This window comes from Sprattus sprattus (assembly GCF_963457725.1).
Source record: "Sprattus sprattus genome assembly, chromosome: 19".
NCBI lineage: Eukaryota > Metazoa > Chordata > Actinopteri > Clupeiformes > Clupeidae > Sprattus > Sprattus sprattus.
In genome coordinates this window covers 18,882,944-18,906,943 of record NC_137917.1, presented here as the reverse complement: position 1 = coordinate 18,906,943, position 24,000 = coordinate 18,882,944, and the positions used below count along the sequence as shown (strand labels likewise).

The following is a 24,000-nucleotide window of genomic DNA, read 5'->3' as shown; positions in this document are numbered from 1 at the left end:
CCAGCTTTGAGGAAGCGCTGCATTATTTGCTTGTTTCTGGGATCGTGTTTCAGATAAATATAGACATAGACTTAGATGTACACATAGACAGGATGATTCCTGTAGGTCACCTTACACTGGGTTTTATGGTTTAAAATAAATCTGTGGGCTGAAAGTTCTTTCTTGGGTGTAATAGGTGTGAATTCATATGTGTATAAGGACTGCAGACAGCAAGGTCTGGACCCACAATAACCATTTGGATGCTAAGGATCGCGGCGCCCTTGGCAATGCCATTTGGTTAGGTCACAGACAGATTGTCAAAACATAAAATAGTGTAAGCAATGTCAGGAAATAAACACTAAGATCTTTCATTCCTCCATATGATAGCTTTGAAGCTATCACAATTTATTGGATGACATCCAAATGTGGCAACTGAAAAGCACATAAAGCAGGGTAAAGCAAGGTGTTTTCAGGCTTAAACCACACCAGACCAATAGACATTACACCCTAATGTTATCTGCGATGTCTGGGCATTGAAGCAGAGGCTGCAGCATTTGCATCTACAAGAAAAGGAAAAAGCCACAGACCAAAAAACAAACAACGTAACAATACACAGAATAGCCAAATAAAAAAACTGAGAGTGGGTGTTCGATTTATCTCAGAGTAAAAGCGGTCTATTGAAAGCAATGGAAAGCTTTATAGCAGTGGCATGACTGTAGTTGTTGAGTACGGAAGCATCTAGAGTTATTCTTTTTGGGTGGGGGCTTTATAAAGGACAATAAAAGGAAATGTGCAAGACAGCAATGACACATTTACAATGTTAAGCACGTCTACTAAGCTACTAAGGGGTGAAAAACACATTTGAAAAGTTGGTAAGCAAAGTATCGAAGCAGCATGTGAAACAGTTGCAGTTCTGTACCGATGTTGTACTGAGTTTCATTGTCTATCAAACTAAACTCTGGTTGCCCTCTCTGTGCCGCTGCTAAGTCCAAACGGTGAGCTGCTGGTAACTGAGGAGATATGTGCAGGGGGAGAAGCCTGAACACCGGAGGGATAGGGGGTGTCTGTGCTGTCGGGTTTTGACATGTCTGCCTTGCAGCTTAGTAGCTGTACCTTACTGTACCTGTCATTGCAGAGGGGTGCCCCTCAGGGGAAGGGCGACCTGGGTCAGCTCTAGATTTTGACACGGGTGCTTGTGCTCGTCACACATGCTATGCTTCAGGGAAGGGTTCTTCTAGTAATCGTTAAGATCACGATACAGTTCAGACTGTTACAGAATTCCCCTCAAGCACATTCCCTATGTCTGTGTTTCCCGCATACAGCTGCAGGGTTTATCATGGTAGGCGCAACCATTTCAGGTCAGGACTTGCAGTTGATGCTCTGTAGATCCCCCTTGGTCTGTGGCGTCCAATATTTACTTGAGAAAACCATCCCTCATTCGGGTCGGCCAAAATGTCCTGCATTCTTTCCCTCATTGTTTCCCCAACCCCTCTGAGACCTGCTCCTTCATCCTCTCCTTGTAAGAGGCAGGGAGTGCTGCCAGCTTCCAGCTATTGTGAGAAATCACTCCCACTCCTCTGCCTCCAAGGGCCTCGTTTGCCAAGTTTACCTTATGTTGATGAAAGACAGGTAGAGATGTGAGAACCAGTCCATTATCCCCCTCAGACAGGAACTCAGGGCATGTTTGGGTCTCCCCTCTGGAGCTGGGATTGGACAGAAGCAGAATCAGAATCAGATTTTATTGGCCAAGTAAGTTTGAACAAACAAGGAATTTGACCTGGTGAACTGACTTTCATTGTGCTTACACATACTATACATAACAATATACAATACAAGAGAAGCAGATAGACAAACAACAATGCTGGTTCAATGCCTGGAGGTTCAGCCGGGTTAATTATGTCCGATCATATCGCAGTTCTCCATATTTAGAATTGTACTGCTCCCAACATGTTACCCCTGCTGATGCCTGCAGATTTGGATTGATAAGGAGAACAGCAGGGGAGGTGGTTGCTTGGCAGATGGGGTCAGGAAATGATGGCAGCCGTGGTGGAAATTTGGGGGAAATGTTAATTTCCTTTGGTGTGTGGCAGACAAAAACCTTGGACAGTGATTTTATTAAGGGATTGCCTTTTGTGGAAGTGTGGTTTAGTTGAAAGACCTTCAGTAGCTGAGTGTGACTCAACGCGGGCTGTGACATTTCTGGCCTTAAAATACTAGCAGTAGTAGTGCTAGTCAAGATTCTAATCCTTGTAAGGGTAGATATTTCTGGCTCTGTTAGTAGGGTTATTTTATCTCAAATCAACAAATGCCTTCTGCTTGACCATTTCAGATTGTAATACAAATGTTACCATATTAAGTGTGACTTTCCAAACTAGTCTGGAAAGAAAAAAAATCACTGAACTGAATGACAAGTCGTACGAATGACACAAACACAGTTCCAGAAATTTTGTTTCAAGCGCTATTTCAGGTTCAGGCAAACTACGATCTAAAAAAGGGGTTAAAAAACATCAGTGAAATTAGTTTGTCAGATTCCACACGTTAATTAAACTGTGACTACGGATACAGTCTTCTTTGAAAATGATTAACAGGATTAAATATAAAATACTAAATATAGAGGTTATTATCTGTTCAAAACAATTTGAAGCCTCTAGCATGAAAACTTCTGTGGATAATAAATCCCAATCTTTAACTCAGTCTGTGAACGTGTGGAAAGTATTTGATATCAAGCTGAAATTGTGCTGAAGTATAATTATGGAAGGTCACATTTTATGTGGTCAAAATATTCAGGAAAATCTAACATGGTCGAGCGGAATTTGTTGATTTAACGTGGAGTGACTCGAGCAGCAAGTAAAACGAGCAGCAAGTATCAGCTGTATTAACCTAGATGATGCACTGAAGTCATATCCAATAATAATGGAAAATCCAAATGAAAGACTGAAGGAACGGACATGAATGCCCTGTATATGATCTCTTTAACGGACATGAATGCCCTGTATATGATCTCTTTAACGGACATGAATGCCCTGTATATGATCTCTTTAACGGACATGAATGCCCTGTATATGATCTCTTTAACGGACATGAATGCCCTGTATATGATCTCTTTAACGGACATGAATGCCCTGTATATGATCTCTTTAACGGACATGAATGCCCTGTGTATGATCTCTTTAACGGACATGAATGCCCTGTATATGATCTCTTTAACGGACATGAATGCCCTGTATATGATCTCTTTAACGGACATGAATGCCCTGTATATGATCTCTTTAACGGACATGAATGCCCTGTATATGATCTCTTTAACGGACATGAATGCCCTGTATATGATCTCTTTAACGGACATGAATGCCCTGTATATGATCTCTTTAACGGACATGAATGCCCTGTGTATGATCTCTTTAACGGACATGAATGCCCTGTGTATGATCTCTTTAACGGACATGAATGCCCTGTATATGATCTCTTTAACGGACATGAATGCCCTGTATATGATCTCTTTAACGGACATGAATGCCCTGTATATGATCTCTTTAACGGACATGAATGCCCTGTATATGATCTCTTTAACGGACATGAATGCCCTGTATATGATCTCTTTAACGGACATGAATGCCCTGTGTATGATCTCTTTAACGGACATGAATGCCCTGTATATGATCTCTTTAACGGACATGAATGCCCTGTATATGATCTCTTTGGCCTCAAGCATCTGATGACTTCTGGCCTAAGCTTTTAGGTGTGGCTCAGTATAAATGAATCAAATACCCAGGCTCCAAGAGTAATGATGCTTTCTCTATGTGTGTGTGTGTGTGTGTGTGTGTGTGTGTGTGTGCGTGTGTGCGTGTGTGTGTGTGTGTGTAACAGGAGTATGCGGCTGACGGGCTGCGCACGCTGGCTCTGGCCTACCGGGACCTGTCTGAGGAGGAGTGGGAGGAGTGGTCAGAGCATTACCGTGGCGCAGGAAAAGCAGCAGACTGCAGAGAGGACCGATTAGCTGCCACCTACGAAGAGATTGAACAGGATATGATGGTGTGTGTGTGTGTTTCAAAACAGGATATTGTCATATTTTATGCGATAATCACAAAAAATGTATACGTGTTCATGAAGAACATTGTATCTACATAGGACTCCCATTCGGTTCAGTTTGCTTCAATTCAATGCCTTTGTATAGCGCCAGTAGCAATTTACATCATCTCAAGTTGCTTCACAGAGCCCAGGGCCTGACCCTTGTCAGTAATGTGTGTGTGTGTGTGTGTGTGTGTGTGTGTGTGTGTGTGTGTGTGTGTGTGTGTGTGTGTGTGTGTGTGTGTGTGTGTGTGTGTACAGTTACTAGGAGCCACAGCCATAGAAGACAAGCTTCAGGAAGGTGTGCCAGAGACCATTGCTATCCTCTCTCTGGCCAACATTAAGATCTGGGTGCTCACTGGAGACAAGCAGGGTAAGACCACTCAGAACACACAGACACCAACGCACAGATCTCTCACAGACACCCACACACAGATCCCTCACAGACACCCACGCACATATCCCTCACAGACACCCACGCACAGATCCCTCACAGACACCCCTGCACACATCCCTCACAGACATCACAGATCCCTCACAGACACCCACGCACATATCTCTCACAGACACCCACGCACTGATCCCTCACAGACACCCATCACAGATCCCTCACAGACACCCACGCACATATCTCTCACAGACACCCACCACAGATCCCTCACAGACACCCGCTCACAGATCCCTCACAGATCCCTCACAGACATCCACACACAGATCCCACACAGACACCCACGCACAGATCCCTCACAGACATCACAGATCCCTCACAGACATCACAGATACCACACAGACACCCACACACAGATCCCTCACAGACACCCACGCACAGATCCCTCATAGACATCACAGATCCCACGCAGTCAGTCATGCAAATATCTCTCACATAAGATGCTTTGTTGTTTACATGTGTGACTCTCTCCCACACTGACACCCATGCACAGATCTCTCACAGACACCAATTCAAAGATCTCTCACATAAGATGCTACGTTGTTTACATGTGCGACTCTCTCCCCCTCAGAGACGGCCGTCAACATTGGTTACTCGTGTAAGATGCTGACTGATGACATGACTGAGATCTTCATCATAAACGGGCACACAGTGCAGAGCGTCAGAGAGGAACTCAGGTACTCACGGCCCTTTCAGACCTTTATCCTTTCAATGTTCATCCTTTCATCCGTCCCTTTTTCGCTCTTTCTGTCTCTTCATCCCCTCATCCATTCGTCCATACTTCAGTGCGATAAAAGTAGATACTAAACCTTTTCATTCACATTCATTGATCATTCCACTTTTTCACCCACCCAGCACTTCCTACAGCCATCAGTTAGTCCACAATACACTGTTTGCATTCATTTGGCAGATGCTGAGGGGTTCCTGTCTTCAGTTTTGGTTCATACAGACCATCAATCTATCTATCTATTGCTCGATCAATCTTCTGCTCACTTTCTCCAGACGAGCGAGGAACAGAATGGTGTCCCACTCCAGCGATGGGGGGAAAGGAGACGAGGCCCAAGGGTGGGCCCAGACCTGTTCCCCTGGCAACGGCGTCGGGGAGGGTGACCCAGCGGGCTGGCCCCACCCCCAGGAAAAGGAGAAGGAGAAGGAGAAGGAGAAGGAGAAGGAGAAGCAAGGGGGCCCGGCACCCTCTCTGCTGGAGACCATCTCCGGGGAGTTCGCCCTGGTCATCAGCGGACACAGCCTGGTGAGTGGCACAGACCAGCCTCTGATTGGAGGGCTGGCATCCACAGTGAGATCCACTCAGGAGCGTAGTAAGCATGACTTACAGTGAACATCTGACTGAGCAGAACTGTTACCTGTCTATTTATATTCCTTGTTTGTCTATAGATCTGTATGTTTTTTTTCTCTTTCTCACTCTGTCTCTCTCATGTTGGTCTGTCTTTGTCTGTATCTATCTTTGTCTGTCTCTGCTTGACTCTCTCTGACTCTCTCTCTCCCCCCCCCCATCTCTGCCCTACACAATGCAATTACAGTACAGAGCAATTCAATTAATGTTGCATCTCTCTCTCTGTCTGACTCTCTGTCTCTCTCTCTCTCTCTCTCTCCCTCTCTCTCTCCCGCAGGCCCATGCTCTGGAGGGCGACATGGAACAGGAATTTTTGGAGACGGCGTGCGCGTGCCGGGCGGTCATCTGTTGCCGGGTGACGCCGCTGCAGAAGGCAATGGTGGTGGAGGTCATCAAGCGACACAAGAAGGCCGTCACGCTGGCCATCGGGGACGGTGCCAACGACGTCAGCATGATCAAGAGTGAGTGAGTGGGAGAGAATGGTGGAGGGGGAGTAGAACGAGTCGGAGAGAGAGCTGGATAGATACAGAGGTCAACAAGGTGGAGGGAGGTATGCTCATTTCATGCCAACAAGCTACTGACGTGCTTGACATTGGGAGTCGGTAGTGCACACAGTGAGAGGGAGGAGCTAACTACCTAAAAGGCATGCAAAAACCTTGCAAACACCACCAACAGCCCAGCTGACACTGATATAAGCTTGCCTACACACTAACTGGTGTCTTTTGGCAGTTTAGCTGGCAATGTAAAAAATGTGAAAGCTTTTCTTCCATTTTTTGAGGGTGTACCAGCCTGTTTCATAGAACTACATAGGGCATATCCTGGATGGCTAGTGGGTAAGACACAGGTGTTTATCTGTCCTTCACATGACCATATGCTATACAAATGTATTTGATGATGGTACCTAAACTAGTTGTCTATAAAACCATATCCCATAAAGTGTCGAATTGTTGCAAAGTGTTACTTAATTAGAGATGATAAGGGAGTGATTGATAGGGAGCGGCTGGGAAGACTGGAGTGGATTATTTTTTCTTTTTCTTTTTTTTTTACTGTGTGCGAGCACGGTGTGTGCTTACATCATTATGTCAACTAAAAATCTGATACAAAACTGAAGGAGTTTGAGAAAACAAGGGGTTTGCCAAGAAGATAAACTGAATCCTAATTGAGCGCCTGGTTAGCTCATTAAAATGAAACATGTGTGTGTGAGAGAGACAGATGTGTGAAAGAAAGAGAGAGAGAGAAAGAGGGGCTGTCCTGTATTGCAGAACCTCTCTTGGCGAACAACACTTGTATGAAGTCAATTACACATGGAATCCATCTTTGGTCCTTTTTCTTGGAAATTAGAACAGAAGCCCCCCTCTTACTGGCATATAGACTGTGTGTGTGTGTGTGTGTGTGTGTGTGTGTGTGTGTGTCTGTGTGTGTGTGTGTGTGTGTGTGTGTGTGTCTGTGTGTGTGTGTGTGTGTGTGTCTGTGTGTGTCTGTGTGTGTCTGTGTGTGTGTGTGTGTGTGTGTGTGTGTGTGTGTGTGGTTGTGTGTGTGTGTCTGTGTGTGTCTGTGTGTGTGTGTGTGTGTGTGTGTGTGTGTGTGTGTGTGTGTGTGTGTGTGTGTGTGTGTCTGTGTGTGTCTGTGTGTGTGTGTGTGTCTGTGTCTGTGTCTGTGTCTGTGTCTGTGTCTGTGTCTGTGTCTGTGTCTGTGTCTGTGTCTGTGTGAGTGTGTGTGTGTGTGTGTGTGTGTGTGTGTGTGTGTGCCTGTTAACACTAAGGGTAGCTTATGGGTTTTCCCTGTATTGTTAATAATTTAGACATGTCTCCTAGAGAGTAGGGGAAAGAGAGTGAAGCACTGACAAAAAGGGGCAGAGGTTGGAGGAAACAGGAGGAAACATGAAAGCTGTAAGTCCAACAAGCCGTTAATACAATAATGAGGCTAAACAATGAACTCGTAATCTCACTTTCTCCCCCCTCCTCCATGCGCACTCACTTACTCCCCTTCCAGTGTAAACAGGAAGGGGAAGTCGAAGATGTTGACCTTTGACATTACAGTTAATTCCAGTCTATACAGTTCATTCTGTGCTGTCTGTTTATTTATCTGTGTACAAGGAATGTGAGGGGGGGGCGGGGCGGACAGTAGGGAGGGGGCCTTAGTTTCAGACCTTAACCTTCAGACAGTCTGGGGGTGCCATGCTTTAAAAACATCAACAGTCCCAGCGTGCACTGGCTACGGTGAGGATCTGTGGTTCCCCTGAACGCACTGCAGGACAGAGAGAGACCAGCGGAAATTATCTCATGATAATCACAACTCATTTCCCAGACTCCCTGGCGCTTCTCTGTCTAATATGAACTTGTGCCAACTGATTTTAGGGGAAACTGCCTCTGCTGTCACAACAAGAAAATGCCGCTGCCCTAACTGCTCAGCTTCTTCTGGACTGCTCTAGCTCTAGAATGTAACTTCTTTTCCTGTGTATAGATAAAATAAGTTACCTGTTTACCCAGTTATAACTCTCCCCTATGTTTCAATGTGGCCCGCACATGTATACACACCTAAACACACAGACCTACACAAATGTATGCATTAATTCCCCCCTCACAAACACACTGAGACATTTAGCTGGTGAGTAGTCGTAAGACATGCCAGTCATACAGGGCTGACTCATGGATTCCGTCTGGTGTGATGTAGAGACATGCAGATGCAAAACAACCTCACAAATCCAGTGCCATGCACACACACACACACACACACACACACACACACACACACACACACACACACACACGCACGCAGAGATTGATAGCATTTCTGGAGGTACACATCATATTCCTTTCCTGTAAAGCGTGGCATTTGGTTGCCAGACACACATTTATTTATGATCACAAAGATACACTGTGCACTGTTTTGCTCTGCCTCTGGCCCCTCTGTGGCTGTGCCCCATCTGTTGCCCCTCTGTGCCCCCTCTTGCCCCTCTGTGGCCCCTCTTGCCCCCTCTGTTGCCCCTCTTGCCCCCTCTGTGGCCCCTCATGCCCCTCTGTGCCTGGCATTGGGGCTCAGTGTGAGGGTCCATACCTGTCAGAACACCATTGACCCACACTTCTGAGAGGAACTTCATAGTTCCTGGAAACAAGTTTTCACCTGAAGACAAACTACAATGAAATATACATTTTGATTGAATCCCAATTGTAAACATTTTTGTTGCTGGTATGGTCAAGAGATCCACACGTTGGGTCTGAAGGCAGAATGTGGTCTGAAAGAATAAGACCCTTAGGGAGATGTTTGTCCGCCGAGGCAAACGCCTTCAGACCTGACTGTTTTTTTCCCCCCATAAGCTCACCAGTGTCATTGTTATTGTGCCCTTGCTAGTCCCACTTAGATTTCCTGTGAATTTCACTTCAGCCTCACGTCCCTGTACTGACCTTTATGTGTTAGAAAGGGTGACACACTCAGTAGGCGTTAGATGTTCTCCACAGCAAAGGTGCCAAACAGTCTAATGTCACCTTTGCACAGCTGATAACAACAGGCACACAGAAAGGGTCGTGGGGTACTGAGCACTACAGATGCCATATTTGGTCTTGCCGGAGAGAAAGAAAATAACATTCAGGGCTGTAAGGGGGTGTGTGTGTGTGTGTGTGTGTGTGTGTGTGTGTGTGTGTGTGTGTGTGTGTGTGTTTGTGTGTGTGTGTGTGTGTGTGTGTGCGCTGTTTAAGGTGTGTTCCTGCCATGCACCTGGTAGAGCAAGGTGCTAACAACACAAACATCACGAGTTGACATCAACGGAACACCCACACTGATGAAAATGTGTATTTGCACTGTGCTGTAAGTCGCTTTGGAGAAAAGTATCCGTAAAAGACTTTTTTGCGGAAGTACAGGTCAGATGCTCCCTTCACTGTGTGTTTGAGGTGGTTGCAGGCCTTCAGGGTTTTGCTTGGAAGCCTCTCGCTAGATAAACAGATGGGAAGATTGTTGTAGTGATTCCAAGGAAGTGAAATATGAGAACTTGGGATAGTGGGGTGTATTATGGAGCAAATGGAGTATTGGGCAATTGTATGAACAATGTAGGACATTTCTTTTGTTTATCCCATATCTTTCATTACTGTCTGGTCTGTTTTGTTATATATTTACCTTCCTTATTTTTAATCTGCTTTCAATTGTGATATACTATTGCATTCCGATTTTAAGAACATACTGAATTTGCCTCTCTCCTTGCCCCTCTCTCTCCCTCTGTCTCTCTCCTTTTCTCTCTCACAACCTCTCTCTTTCTCTCTCCCTCTCTCTCTCTCTCTCTGTCTCTCCTCACCCCAGCGGCTCACATTGGCGTGGGCATCAGCGGGCAGGAGGGCATCCAGGCGGTGTTGTCGTCAGACTACTCCTTCTCTCAGTTCCGGTTCCTGCAGCGCCTCCTGCTGGTGCACGGCCGCTGGTCCTACCTGCGCATGTGCCGCTTCCTCTGCTACTTCTTCTACAAGAACTTTGCCTTCACCATGGTGCACTTCTGGTTCGGCTTCTTCTGCGGTTTCTCCGCACAGGTGAGAGGGTACAGTGGGTAGAGAAGTCGTTTAGTAATCAGAGGGTCGCTAGTTGCCGATTCAGAAGGTTGCTAGTTCAATTCCCTGTCGAGGCGTCCTTGAGCGAGACACTGCAGTGCAGTGTGCCATCAGTGTAAAAATGTCAAATGGGTATCCTTGTAGGTGGCTTTGGATAAAAGCTTCTGTGAAATGGCGAAATGTGAATGTAAATGAGAGAGAACAGGTGGGTTGGGGCGTTGGAGGGTGATTCTCAGGACCAGGAGGAGAGGTTAAAGGCCATTAGCTTATGTTGGCTATTTTGGTGCCAAGATGTTTTGTTTCCCATAGGCTGGTTCTGGGTACTGTGGTGGTGTGGTGTGCAGTCCTGTGGCATTTACAACTTGAGAGAGATTGGCTCGCGTTTTCGTGCCAAAACTGAGCACAATGAAAAAGGATGTTGCCGGTCATTTTCCTATTGCCTTGGCTGAAGTATCTAGCATAGCATTGGCCAGTGATATGAATAGAGTAGCTTGCATGGCATTGGCAATTCAAATGAATAGGAGATGTAATCTGCCAGGTTTATATAATACCTCCATGTACCTCGGGGCTATATTTGTGGGAATACAGTCTTCAAGGGTATAAAGGCCCTTAGTATGGGGGAATTGAGCCCTCCATTCCAGTGGGTGGGGTGGGGGATAGAGGTAGTGGATAAGGGTGGAGGACGTGTCTGGAGAGAGTTGTGGTGGGGGGTGGTACTCTGGCCATAGTTTCAGAGAAAACGTTTTTGATTAAACCCTTCAGGGTTCCATGTAGAACCCGCTCATAATGGGTTCTTTGTAGATCTCTGTGGGCTTTATATCATATATCAGCTTTATAGCATTTTTTTTTAGTTTTTTTGAATTTCCACTCTTCTTTGCTGGTTTTCTTAAGGTTCCTCAATTATAATACGCCCCAAAAGCATCTCCTTAAGATTGTTGATAGGGTGTGTGTGGATTTGTATAAACAGACTTATTCTCTCTCTTTCAGGAATGAAGTTGCTAAACATTTCACGAAGCACTCAAAATTATTAAGATGGCTGCCTGCCTGCCTGCCTGCCTATGTTTGTGAAATTACCCAAATTACAGTTAGAAGGGAATTTGAACAAAAACCATTGATAAACCTCAAACTGGCTAAAATCAGCACTTTAGCAATCATTCTTAGTTGAGAAAATGAACCGCTATCTATATAATTTAATTGTTTATCAAATTTTAAGTTGGAGTAAAAAAACAACGTTATTTACAGTAGGCTTTTGATATGGCATAAGTAGAGCAAGTACCCTACTAGTGTCAATACAAGCAGTTTGGGAAACAAAGATAATCACCTCTGTCTTGTTTTCAATAAGTTTGATCAATTATGTGCGCAGTTTCGCATCCTGTTATAGGATACCTGCAGACTCCATTTGCTCTCAGCTCGTGTCCATAGTGTTCTTCACGTCCGTGTGTTGTCATGACAACAGGGCTGATAAGGACTCTTGGGCCTGAACATGTTTATAGGGTTAAGGGTCACGGGCTGAAGTGCATGCAGAGTTGAGCTGAACTGTGAATAACAACTGTGTGTGTGTGTGTGTGTGTGTGTGTGTGTGTGTGTGTGTGTGTGTGTGTGTGTGTGTGTGTGTGTTTGTCTGTGTGTCTGTGTGTCTGTGTGTGTTTCCCCCAGACGGTGTACGATCAGTACTTCATCACGCTCTATAATATCGTGTACACCTCGCTGCCTGTGCTGGCTATGGGCATATTCGACCAGGTAAAGGATGCACTCACCATACAGCTTAGTTGCCCTCTTTCTTTCTCTCTCACACACACACACACACACACACACACACACACACACACACACACACACACACACACACACACACACACACATACACACTCACCAAGTATGTTGTACATGTATCATGCACTTCAGTGTCTCACCGTTATCCCTCATCCACCCCTCCCCCCAACACAACCACACAAACACACACATACAACCACACACACACACACACACACACAACCACACACACACAACCACACACACACACACACACACACACAAACACACACACAGTCTATATTCCAGTAAGAGGGGGGCTTCTGTTCTAACTTCCAAGGAAAAGGACCAAAGGACACAAACACAAACTCACACACACACATGCAAATAACCCCTCTCCCATATCCTGTTTCTTTCCTTCTCCCCCCTTCCCCTTTCCCTCTCTCCATATGGCTATCGGCATATTCCATCATTTGAGGGATACACTCACCACCATACAGTCTGGTTACTTCATTTACCACTGACACTCTCTCTCTCTCACACACACACACACACACACACACACACAGAAAGAGAGAGAGAGAGATACAAACACATAGACATACCTACACTATAGCCAAGTAAGTAGTACTTTAACCGTGCACTGTTAATGTCCTGTTCACACTTTTGGTATGCTCCTTAATATAACCTTTTCACTACTCCCTCTGGCATTGTCTCCCCCACCTCTACACACACACATGCAAATATGCAAAACACATGCAAAAACCTGTCTCTCATATCCTGTCTCTCCTATCCCCCTGTTGTGTGTGTGTGTGTGTGTGTGTGTGTGCAGGATGTCCCTGAGCAGCGAAGCCTGGAGTATCCAAAGCTCTATGAGCCAGGCCAGCTGAACCTGCTCTTCAACAAGCGTGAGTTCTTCATCTGCATAGCGCAGGGCATCTACACCAGCGTAGTGCTCTTCTTCGTGCCCTACGGCATCCTCGCCCACGCCACCCAGAGCACCGGCGTGCCCCTGGCCGACTACCAGACCTTCGCCGTCACCACCGCCACCGCCCTCGTCATCGTCGTCAGTGTGCAGGTGGGGCATATACCCTTTGCCCCCCATTAACCCCTCCCACCCATTTTCCGTTAGAGCCTGTTATTTTTTTTTACATCCAAGTGGTTTATCACATTGTGTTGGTGTGCCATTTTCCATCTGACAGAGCACACAAACACGCACACTGCCTTTTGTGCAAAATAACTTGTAGGTCTGTGATGGGGAGAGAGTTCACAGTCTCTTTCAGTGTATTGATATTGCGCAATCAGTCAAAAATCTGTGTGTGAATGTGTGTCTGCCTGTGTGTCTAAGAGTGCAAAAGGCCAACCACTGTAATACCACTAATACAAAGTTAATATAAATGCACGTACACTGGTACTTGCATGTGTGTGGGTTTATTCAATTCAATTCAATTATATTTTTTTAATATAGCGCCATAACAATATTCATATTAAATTCAATTCAATTCAATTCAATTCAATTCAATTCAATTCAATTCAATTCAATTCAATTCAATTCAATTCAATTCAATTCAATTCAATTCAATTCAATTCAATTCAATTCAATTCAATTCAATTTATATAGCGCCATGACAATACAATTGTTTATGTGTGCCCAGATTGCGCTGGACACGGGCTACTGGACGGCCATCAACCACTTCTTCGTGTGGGGCTCCCTGGGCTTGTACTTCACCATCCTCTTCATGATGCACAGCAGCCTGCTCTTCAGCATCTTCCCCAAGCAGTTCCACTTCCTAGGTGAGGCATGCTGCAAGCTGCAAGCTGTATTAAGGGGAGTGGGACTCCCTTAAAGGAACAGTGCTGTAATCGTTTTGAGGCCTATATCCTCATCAGTATCACATCAACAGTTTCACAAACTCAGCTGCTAGAGGTGTCAGATTTTCAGTTTTACACATAAGAGTTTTGTTTAGCTTCTGTTATGATCACTTTGATGAATGTGTGTATGGAGTATGAGCAGGTTCCAAACACACACTTGGATGTCTGTCTGTAGGGAGTATGAACAGGTTCCAAACACCAACTTGGATGACTATCTGTAGGGAGTATGAATGTGTTTCACACACACACTTGCTAGTAACAGGTATCATGGTATACGTAAAGAAAACATTTGTTACAGCATCATATACAAGCAGCCCATACAATTATTCTACTGAAGTATAACCTTCTCTACTATGTGTGTTTGTGTGTGTGTGTGTGTGTGTGTGTGTGTGTGTGTGTGTGTGTGTGTGTGTGTGTGTGTGTGTGTGTGTGTGTACATGCAGGGAGTGCTCAGAACACATTAGAGCAGCCGGTGGTGTGGTTGACGATCGCCCTGGCTACTGTGATCTGCATCGCGCCCGTTCTTGCCTTCCGCTTTCTCAAGCTGGACCTCAAACCCCAGCTCGCTGATACGGTGAGAATACTGCACAAACACCACACACACACACACACACAAACACACGCACATACCTACACACACACACAAACACACATGCACACGCCAACCCCCCTCACGTACGACCTTACCTTCCCTTTGCATTGAAGCCATGCGTTTCAGTGATGGTCAGTTTATTCTGCTATATTAGTGTCCATCTCTGGTCATCCAGTACTCTGGACTACTCAGTAATCTGTAGGCTCCTGCCCTCTGTCTGTCAATGGTTAACCAAACTGTCCCAGCCTCTTTGTTTGGTGTACACACTGTGTACACACAAGTGTTTGCCCATGCCAGGGCGTCTGACCTACGCCAGCTGTACACACATCTGCGTGACCACAGCTCCCTTACACACAAACACACAGTGTGTTAAATAAAGAGGTTAAGTTGTTTGTCCAAGTCTTAGTAGGGATGATGAAAAGTCTGGGTAAGAGTAAGTAAGTGAAAACGATGTTTTGTATGTTTGAGTAATGAAGCATCTCAACAGCTTCTGCCAGGATGCACATGTAAAGATCAACCTGCTCCAACAGTAACAATCTCTGACCTCAATCGACCCCATCTTTCCATGTCTCCCCCCACAATTTCCCCTGCATCTCCTTCTTTTGCTTTCTTGTTTCTTCCCTCTTTCTCCCCCTCTCCTCTTCTCATCTTTCACCTCCCTCTTTCATCTTTCCTTTCCTTCTCTTTATGTGCCTCCTTATCTCTCCCTCTCTCTTTTCCCTCTTCTCTCCCACTCTCTCTCACCCTCTGTCTCTCCTTTTTCCCCCTCTCCCTCTCTCCCTCGCTCTCTCCTCTCTTTCCACCCATCTCTCTGCAGGTGCGCTACACCCAGCTGGTCAGTCAGAAGAAGCGTAAGCCCGGCGGGCGTGACGGGTGCGGCATGGGCGTGTCGGGAGTGGGCCTGGGCGCGGGGGCGCTGGGTCGCCTGGGCCGCAGCGGCTCGCGACGCTCGGGCTACGCGTTCGCCCACCAGGAGGGCTTCGGCGAGCTCATCACGTCGGGCAAGAACATGCGGCTGAGCTCTCTGGCCCTGGCCAACTTCGCCTCGCGCCACAGCTCCAGCTGGATCGACACGCTGCGCAAGAAGAAGCACGCTAACTCTGCTAACTCCGCTAACGGCGCCGTCGGTGCCAACGGCCAGCAGGGTGCGCCTCACACCCCTCCAGCCTCAGCCCCGCCCCTCTCCAACTCCTCCTCCCTCAGTGGCCCGCAAGACACTCCCCCTGAGGAGGCGGGGCTCTCGAGCTGTCGAGAGGAGGGGGTCGCCAGAGACGGTGTCCAAATCGGCGGCACATCGAGCCACGGCAACAGATGTGCTCGGGCCACGAGTCCGGACGGGGAGACAGGAGGGTGCAGCTTCGGAGCGGTGCAGGTTAGAGACTAACACACACACACACTAAAATATACTCACAGTCACACACACTAAAATATACACACGTTCACATACGCACACATACGCACACATACGCACACATACGCACACATACACACACACTAAAATATACACACAGTCACAGTCACACGTTTACATACTTTCGTCAGTGTACTAACATACACACACATACACAAAATAACTCAAAAAAATTATTCACACACATACTGTACGTGTCTACCATCTTGTCTGCAGGAGGCGCTGTTCGGCTGGAGGGGAGTGGGAGCGCGTGCAAGTGGAACCAGCAGCCCAGGTCCGCCCCCCATCATGGAGGAAAGTAGCCCTGCTGAGTGACCAGCTGATCGACAGGCTGAACAGCCAATGGGAAACTCAGAAGGAAGAGTCCTTTGGAGTCCCACTCCCATGCTGACTTGGGATTGGTTTCCTACTCATTGAAAGGAGGAAGCCGAGATGCAGAGTTAGCCATATGGAGTGGAAGAGTGGTGTGTGTGCAGACACACACACACACACACACACACACACACACACTCTCGCACACACACACACACACACACACTTTGGTTATCCATTCTGGGTCCTTGGAGTATAGTACACACTAACAAACATGACGCCTTTGTGCTTTGCATTGAAGCAAACAAGAACATCAAGTTAACTGTTTTTGCTACTGGACATTACCATCTCTTGCTGCACACACAAACTGTACACTGTCGCACAGTGACCTGAAGTGCTGTGTATTCAAGCACATCTAAGGTTCACCGGGTTCCTGGGCCGTCCTGGTGGCGGTTGGAAAGGTGACGACCCTACAGAGAAGGTACCATGAACACGCGTACATGCCTCCCAAAAACATCAGATTAGTGTCTTGATCTGTGCTCATGTGTGGCTCAGCACCTTATGACTCCCCTAGAATAGAATAGACAGGGGAAGTGGCAAAAAAAGAGGGTTTTCCTCTTAGTTTCACTGGTGGCTGTTGCAAAGGCGAAAGAGAAGGTACCATGTACACGCTCACGCCTGACGGGTTCAGCCTGCAACACAGTCGCTTCTGTCATCCTATTGAGCTGCCTGGGGTTCGACTGAAGGCTACTATTGACTCCCACACTGATGCATCTGTACGCAACCTCAGCCTCATGTCACTCCAGTTGGAACTGTCCAAAAGAACATCTGCTGGAAGCAAAAAACCTGAAACGCGATCATGCCGTGGACCATTTTCTGTGAAATTTGTCTGCTCGTGGCCACCATCTCTATGGCCTCTCTATAGCCTCGTTACCATAGTTTCCACAGCGATGAACCTATGTGGTCAGACCCTTGTTTTCAACAGTTTTCAAAGGGATTTCAGAGACCCCTTGAGTGACAGCTCGTTCTGCAGCAGAAGCATTTCACTTCCTGGGTAAAAGAGCGCACGGTTACCATAGCTACCCATTCATGTACACACATTATAGCTTTACATTTTAAAGTATTTTTTTCAGATGTCAAATTCAGCCTTTTCACTGTACTAAGATGCCATTTAGATTGCTGTGTGTCTTTCAGAAGTACTGATAATAACAATAATGATAATAATCTCCAGTGATCTGTGAATCCTTTTGGCACTGAAAAGTTGTCTTAATTATTCTAATGTAGAAATGCACACAACAGTATTTTAATGCTAAATTTAATATATGATTAATATAAGAAAATGTAGAGCTATAACTGTAAATATGAATAGGTAGTTAAGGTAGTTGGATATTGATTACCTTCTGGGTATTCATATCTTTGTAAACCGTGTTTATTATAAAATTCCATCTTCCACATACTCAAGTGTGTGCATGCAGTTCTCTGCCTATAGGAGCGTAATCTGCCACTCAAGAAGGACAGCTGAATCAGCCAAACCCTGGCGACTCACCATCATCAAAACTGGAAAATAAAGGATGTAAAGACTGTACTGTGTGTGTAAATGTGTGTGTGTGGGGGGGGGGAGTGTGTGTGTGTGTGTGTGTGTGTGTGTGTGTGTGTGTGTGTGTGTGTGTGTGTGTGTGTGTTTATAGTTCTTAATGAGAACGTGGTAAGGACCCTGCCAGGCAAAATGGGATTAAAAACTCCATCCTCTGCCTGTTGCTTAGTTATGCGCCACATTGGCGCCGGATCCTCTTCGCACTGACTGGTCACCACACCCCGGAGCCCCGCCGGCTTTGGAGAATATCCCTGTGCGTTCTCTACCGGCTCTCACCCTCCGGCGCTCACATTCACCTTCACTCGACTCTGCAAAGGACTGTTGAAACCGAGTCTCTGTTTCAGCTGAGGGTCTGTCAACATGCCCGTCTGCTGGTCATTTCATGTGCAAGTATGTGACTGACACTGTCAAAAAAAAAAAAAAGGCCTACATCCTTAATACATGATAAGTGCATTCAGAAGATGAGGTACAAATAGCGATGCTACCAGAATATAAATCTTTTACGGCTCTTTCCAGCAATATCAGTATGGTGTGAATGTTTAGGAGCACCCTGCCGAGAAGTGTGCAGATTTGTAGTTATGTATGATTAGTTGAGTGGTTAAATGATTTTAGGTGTCCAGACATCATTTTTGCAAGTGCTGTAATTCATAATAAATGCCTTATAATGCAGTGGGGAATACACTTATTATGCATTAGAGTTGTAGGCTTGATTTGTATGTGTTGAGTTTGTAATGTTAAGGGGAAGGAGAACATATTTGATGAGAGAAACAGTATGCTGTGATAGAGTTATTTTTTTAGTGTACATTTCTTTGGAGATGCTTGCTTATGCACCAACTATTACCATGACCGAGCTCCATTTAATCATCCTGAAGCAATGTGTGCCACAGTGGCCTAAACTGAAGAATGATTGGCCAGTGGGCTAAATGATGTTTGTATGAAAGGTGACACCCCTCATTATTAGCCTCCTATAGGAATGTACCAACCAAATTCGAACATGAAAAAGGCCTACATTAGTGTGATATAACAAGAGCTTAACAAGAGCCTACACATTACGACTGCCCAGAAGCTAAATGTGGCATACATTCAGGTCAGTCTGCCTTTCCATTTATGTAAAACACAGAAGGGAATGAGAGGGAAAATGTAAATGTTTTACATACGTTTATAACATTGATCATAACAGTGTTAAGGCTGGTATGGGAGCAGTAATGAAAGTGATCCATGTGAGTAGTTTCTGTTTGGGAGGAGTTCTGAGCGTCTGTACGTCCAATCACTTAATGTTGGTTTGAGTGTTTGTAGGCACTTGGAAAACAGTCAATAAACTATCCAGATATTTTCTTGCTCAAGGGAACTGTGTGGACTGTGTATGTGTGTGTGTGTGTGTGTGTGTGTGTGTGTGTGTGTGTGTGTGTGTGTGTGTGTGTGTGTGTATATACAGTATGTGTGGGTGTGTGTTTGGGCACAAGTTTCATAACGGATTTGTTTAATCAACAGCTTGTTTTCTCTTTGAGAAAGGGAGGAGAGAGGGGCGGGGAGGACAAAGCCAGAACATCTAGTTCAGCAGGCGGACTTTAAAGTTTGACAGCCAGGGAGAGCGGACGGCTGGGGAAGGCTATCACAGTAAACATACGTGACCTGAAATTTGGCTTGTGGGAGGTTTTACCCTTGTGCTTTTTTTTTTTTTTTTTTCTAACGTAAATTACTTGTAATAATTGTCATAATCAAGTAGCCTAGCACGGCAAGAAACCTTTATCCGCACAAGCTATGTTTTTGTTGACAGGCAAAGAGTGATTATTATGAGGATCTGGACGAAGTTCGCATCATTATGGTCAATACTGGCCACGGTCGAAGTAAAGTTGGACAGAGAGTATCCTCCAAGAGGTAAGCGATTTATCTCGGCATTAGATTCTGACCGATAGTCTCTTGGTAGTCTATTGCGAAGTTTACTAAATTTACTAGCTTTGAGTTTAAGTGCTACAGTGTACTAACTTTAAGTTTGAGTACTAACGTTTACTAGCTTTGAGTTGGCTACTCAGTTTACTCACTTTGAGTTTGAGGAGGCTACTAAAGAGTACTAAACCCGTAGGCACAGTCATTGTCAATTTCTGTTGAAATTGCAGGCAAACACCACGACATGTATCATGATTTTATAAGCTGATCATTTTATTCCGAGCATCATTAAAGACACAATAAAAATATTTTTGGGAATATTCAATGGTACATTTAGTAGATAGGCGGATTCGTTACCATATGTCCAAAGATGAAGGTATCTCTTGCCAAAGTTAGGTCCCTATTAAGTGATTCATTAATTCATGAAATCATTTATGTAGTCTAATTATTCATTTTAAAAGATTGAAAATTGTCGGCTATTTAGGCCTGTAAGGAATAACAATTTATGAATGAACTTAACAAACTAAATAAAAGCATTAACAAACTCTCTGTCACTTTAGTATTTGAATGAGAGCCTTAAATTACATCAGTGGATTTGTGGAGGTATAATGAGAACAAACAAAAAGGAGATTTCGGAAAAGAGGATTGGGAGAGAATATTGATCTACATTTCACAGAAAATGAATGACAATTAATACTATTGACATGATCGCTGACGCTGACATTACCATGGTGACATATATGGCTGTGTGACTACCTACCTCTGAGTCTGATTCAATTCAATTTTATTTGTATAGCGCCATAACAATACAATTGCCTCTAGGCGCTTAACAGAGCCCAGAGCCTAACCCCCTTAGTGCATGCACAATGGCAACAGGGGCAAGGAAAAACTCCCTGTTAGGCAGAAAGAAACCTTAGGCAGAACCACGACACATAAGGGGGCTACTCAACACTCAACATGGCAAATGTATTCACCATCCAGGGTGAACCACTGGAAGGTGGTCATCATCTGAAAAACATCTGAAAACCTGCCCTGTGCTAATCACTAGCTCAGCAGCCATGTTCATTGTACAGAAAGTTAGGCCCTCTTCAGGTTGTTGATTAGGACCATCTGCTAGAGACGGCTCGTTAGGCACGCTCTCTGTTGGGGCACTTGGTGCATACACCCTATCAGGGTCGGGGTCAGGCTTAGGGATAGGTGGAACTGGGGGAACAGGACATTGCTAAAGGGTTTGAGGAAATCAGTTTTCGGCAGCTTTGGTCCTGCAGTCTCTCTGGTCCGCTTGTGTCCCTTTTCACACAAGTTACAGTTTAGGCTCTTAGAGAGCGCCTTGCCAGCTGGTTGTAAGTTGAGAGAAAAGGTACAGCTTAGGAACATCAGATCCCACATCAACATATGGGCTGTAGAAGACCCTATTTTCTTACACTGTTTAAGTGAGGTTCAACAGCCAAGCTATACGGCGCTAAGGAGACTTTAGGCATTTTGTGACATCTGCAAGTCATGTCAACATCTCCAGATGCTTTCCAGTCCAGGTATACAAACATTCTTTCACATTCGATAGGCTTGTGTTCAGTGGTTCTGACTGTATTTGTCATCCCGTCTCCAGTACCAAACCTCATCATCTTTCTTCAGTGTGGTGTCTGCAAGGTTACTGAATTCCCCTAAATGCTCCAGGGAACCAGGCAATCTAAAGTGAGAACATCTGTCAGCAGATTGAGGACAGTAGAGGAGGAACCGAGAGCAGCGCTCCTGCATTTTATTACCATATACTGTGCCAATAGTCGCCCTGTGGTTTTGGCATGTGTTTGCTGAGGATTGAATGCTCAGTTTACTCAAAGCAGAACTTTCTGGTTCTCACCTAGTCTTTGATTGTTTACCTACCACTCTTCTCTCTCTCTCTCTCTCTCTCTCTCTCTATATATATATACAGCCGCGGAAAAAATTAAGAGACCACTTCAAAATGATGAGTTTCTCTGGTTTTACTATTTATTGGTATGTGTTAAAGTAAAATGTACATTTTTGTTTTATTCTATAACCCACTGGCAACATTCCTACCAAATTTCAAATAAAAATATTGTCATTTAGATCATTTATTTGCAGAAAAATTACAATTGGTCAAAATAGCAAAAAAGATGCAGTGTCTTCAGATTTCGAATAATGCAAAGAAAACAAGCTCATATTCATTTTTAAACTACACAATACTAATGCTTACACTTAGGAAGAGTTCAGAAATCAATATTTGGTGGAATAACCTTGATTTAAAATCACAACTTTCATGTGTCTTGGCATGCTCTCCATCAGTCTTTCACATTGCCGTTGGGTGACTTTATGCTACTCCTGGCACAAGAATTCAAGCAGCTCGGCTTCTTTTCATGGCTTGTGACCATCCATCTTCCTCTTGATCACATTTCAGAGGTTTTTTATGGGATTCAGGTCTCGAAATTGGGCTGGCCATGACAGGGTCCTGATCTGGTGGTACTCCATCCACACCTTTACTGGCCTGGCTGTGTGGCATGGAGCATTGCCCTGCTGGAAAAAACATTTCTCAGAGTTGGGGAACATTGTCAGAGCAAAAGGAAGCAAGTTTTTCTTCCGGGACAACGTTGTACTTTGCCTGGCTGAGGTTTGTAAAAGACCATAAGGATTGAAAAAAGCGGACTGGAGGGTCTTCTAGTTCGTCTTCTCTGATGAGTCCAATTTTCAGCTTTGCCCAACACATGGTCGTCTGATGGTTAGACGGAGACCTGGAGAGGCCTACAAGCCAGAGAGTCTTGCACCTACTGTGAAATCAGACTCATCAGTGAAGACGAACTTAGAAGAACCTCCAGTCCGCTTTTTCAATCCTTATGGTCTTTTACAAACCTCAGCCAGGCAAAGTACAACGTTGTCCCGGAAAAAAAACTTGCTTCCTTTTGCTCTGACAATGTTCCCCAACTCTGAGAAGTGTTTTTTCCAGCAGGGCAATGCTCCATGCCACACAGCCAGGCCAGTAAAGGTGTGGATGGAGTACCACCAGATCAGGACCCTGTCATGGCCAGCCCAATTTCGAGACCTGAATCCCATAAAAAACCTCTGAAATGTGATCAAGAGGAAGATGGATGGTCACAAGCCATGAAAAGAAGCCGAGCTGCTTGAATTCTTGCGCCAAGAGTAGCATAAAGTCACCCAACGGCAATGTGAAAGACTGGTGGAGAGCATGCCAAGACACATGAAAGTTGTGATTTTAAATCAAGGTTATTCCACCAAATATTGATTTCTGAACTCTTCCTAAGTGTAAGCATTAGTATTGTGTAGTTTAAAAATTAATATGAGCTTGTTTTCTTTGCATTATTCGAGATCTGAAGACACTGCATCTTTTTTGCTATTTTGACCAATTGTCATTTTTCTGCAAATAAATGATCTAAATGACAATATTTTTATTTGAAATTTGGTAGGAATGTTGCCAGTAGGTTATAGAATAAAACAAAAATGTACATTTTACTTTAACACATACCAATAAATAGTAAAACCAGAGAAACTGATAATTTTGAAGTGGTCTCTTAATTTTTTCCGCGGCTGTATATATTAGTAATAATAATAATAATTAATTATGTATTTATATTTTACATATCTCTCTCTCTCAGAACCCCTTCATGCCCTCCATGATGTGTTGGAGATCCTTCCAGGTAGTGAGGTCATCATCAGTTGCTCTGGCGATGTTTCTGTTAATGGAGTACAAAGATCCAACTACAGGCCGATCACCAGCAAAGATAAGCTGCTATTGCCCAATCCGGGCTCAGATACTGTAGACCCTCTGAAGACTAATCACTTAGAGGGAGACCCCTTAATTTCACGCGAGGTGACAGTAACTGCCGATGAAGCTGGACTTGATTGGTCTGAAATGGATTATGGGAGTTGGTGGACATTGGATGGCCAACCAGTAGAAGGCATCACAGGAAGGGGCAGGGATTTGAAACTACCAAGCTTTGGACTGGCCGATGTGGGTAACTACAGCTGCTACAGAGCTGGAAGACTGATGACCGCTGTGAGAATCAACCTTGGGAGTAAGTGTCACACACAGAGCTTACACCCCAAGTCATGATAACACAACAAGCACTTAAAATAACATTATTCTTACTGAATACTTACTATATAAATATATAATTGTTATTATTAAGGGATGAAGGACGTACGTAAGTCTGCCAGGGCACAATGTCCTT

The 24,000-nt window shown here is 44.9% G+C and overlaps 2 protein-coding genes across 3 annotated transcripts in view; both read left to right on the top strand.

The window, feature by feature from the left end:
- Positions 1-16,323, top strand: part of atp8b2 (ATPase phospholipid transporting 8B2) — a gene marked incomplete at both ends in the record, with an annotated part of 39,747 nt that extends 23,424 nt beyond the window's left edge. The window contains 12 exons of the mRNA XM_080858049.1: positions 3,847-4,011; positions 4,309-4,420; positions 5,067-5,172; positions 5,498-5,747; positions 6,127-6,310; positions 10,140-10,363; positions 12,038-12,121; positions 12,966-13,211; positions 13,789-13,927; positions 14,449-14,579; positions 15,415-15,969; positions 16,225-16,323. Of these exons, the coding sequence (XP_080714175.1) occupies positions 3,847-4,011; positions 4,309-4,420; positions 5,067-5,172; positions 5,498-5,747; positions 6,127-6,310; positions 10,140-10,363; positions 12,038-12,121; positions 12,966-13,211; positions 13,789-13,927; positions 14,449-14,579; positions 15,415-15,969; positions 16,225-16,323 (2,295 nt within the window). The remainder of the gene's footprint in view (positions 1-3,846; positions 4,012-4,308; positions 4,421-5,066; positions 5,173-5,497; positions 5,748-6,126; positions 6,311-10,139; positions 10,364-12,037; positions 12,122-12,965; positions 13,212-13,788; positions 13,928-14,448; positions 14,580-15,414; positions 15,970-16,224) is intronic.
- A 3,309-nt stretch (positions 16,324-19,632) lies between these two features.
- The window catches only part of il6r (interleukin 6 receptor), an 11,302-nt gene continuing 6,934 nt past the window's right edge, over positions 19,633-24,000 (top strand). For both annotated transcript variants that reach the window (XM_080857636.1, XM_080857635.1), the window contains exons 1-2: positions 19,633-19,792; positions 23,425-23,844. In XM_080857636.1, the coding sequence (XP_080713762.1) occupies positions 19,708-19,792; positions 23,425-23,844 (505 nt within the window). In that variant the 5' untranslated portion in view covers positions 19,633-19,707. The remainder of the gene's footprint in view (positions 19,793-23,424; positions 23,845-24,000) is intronic.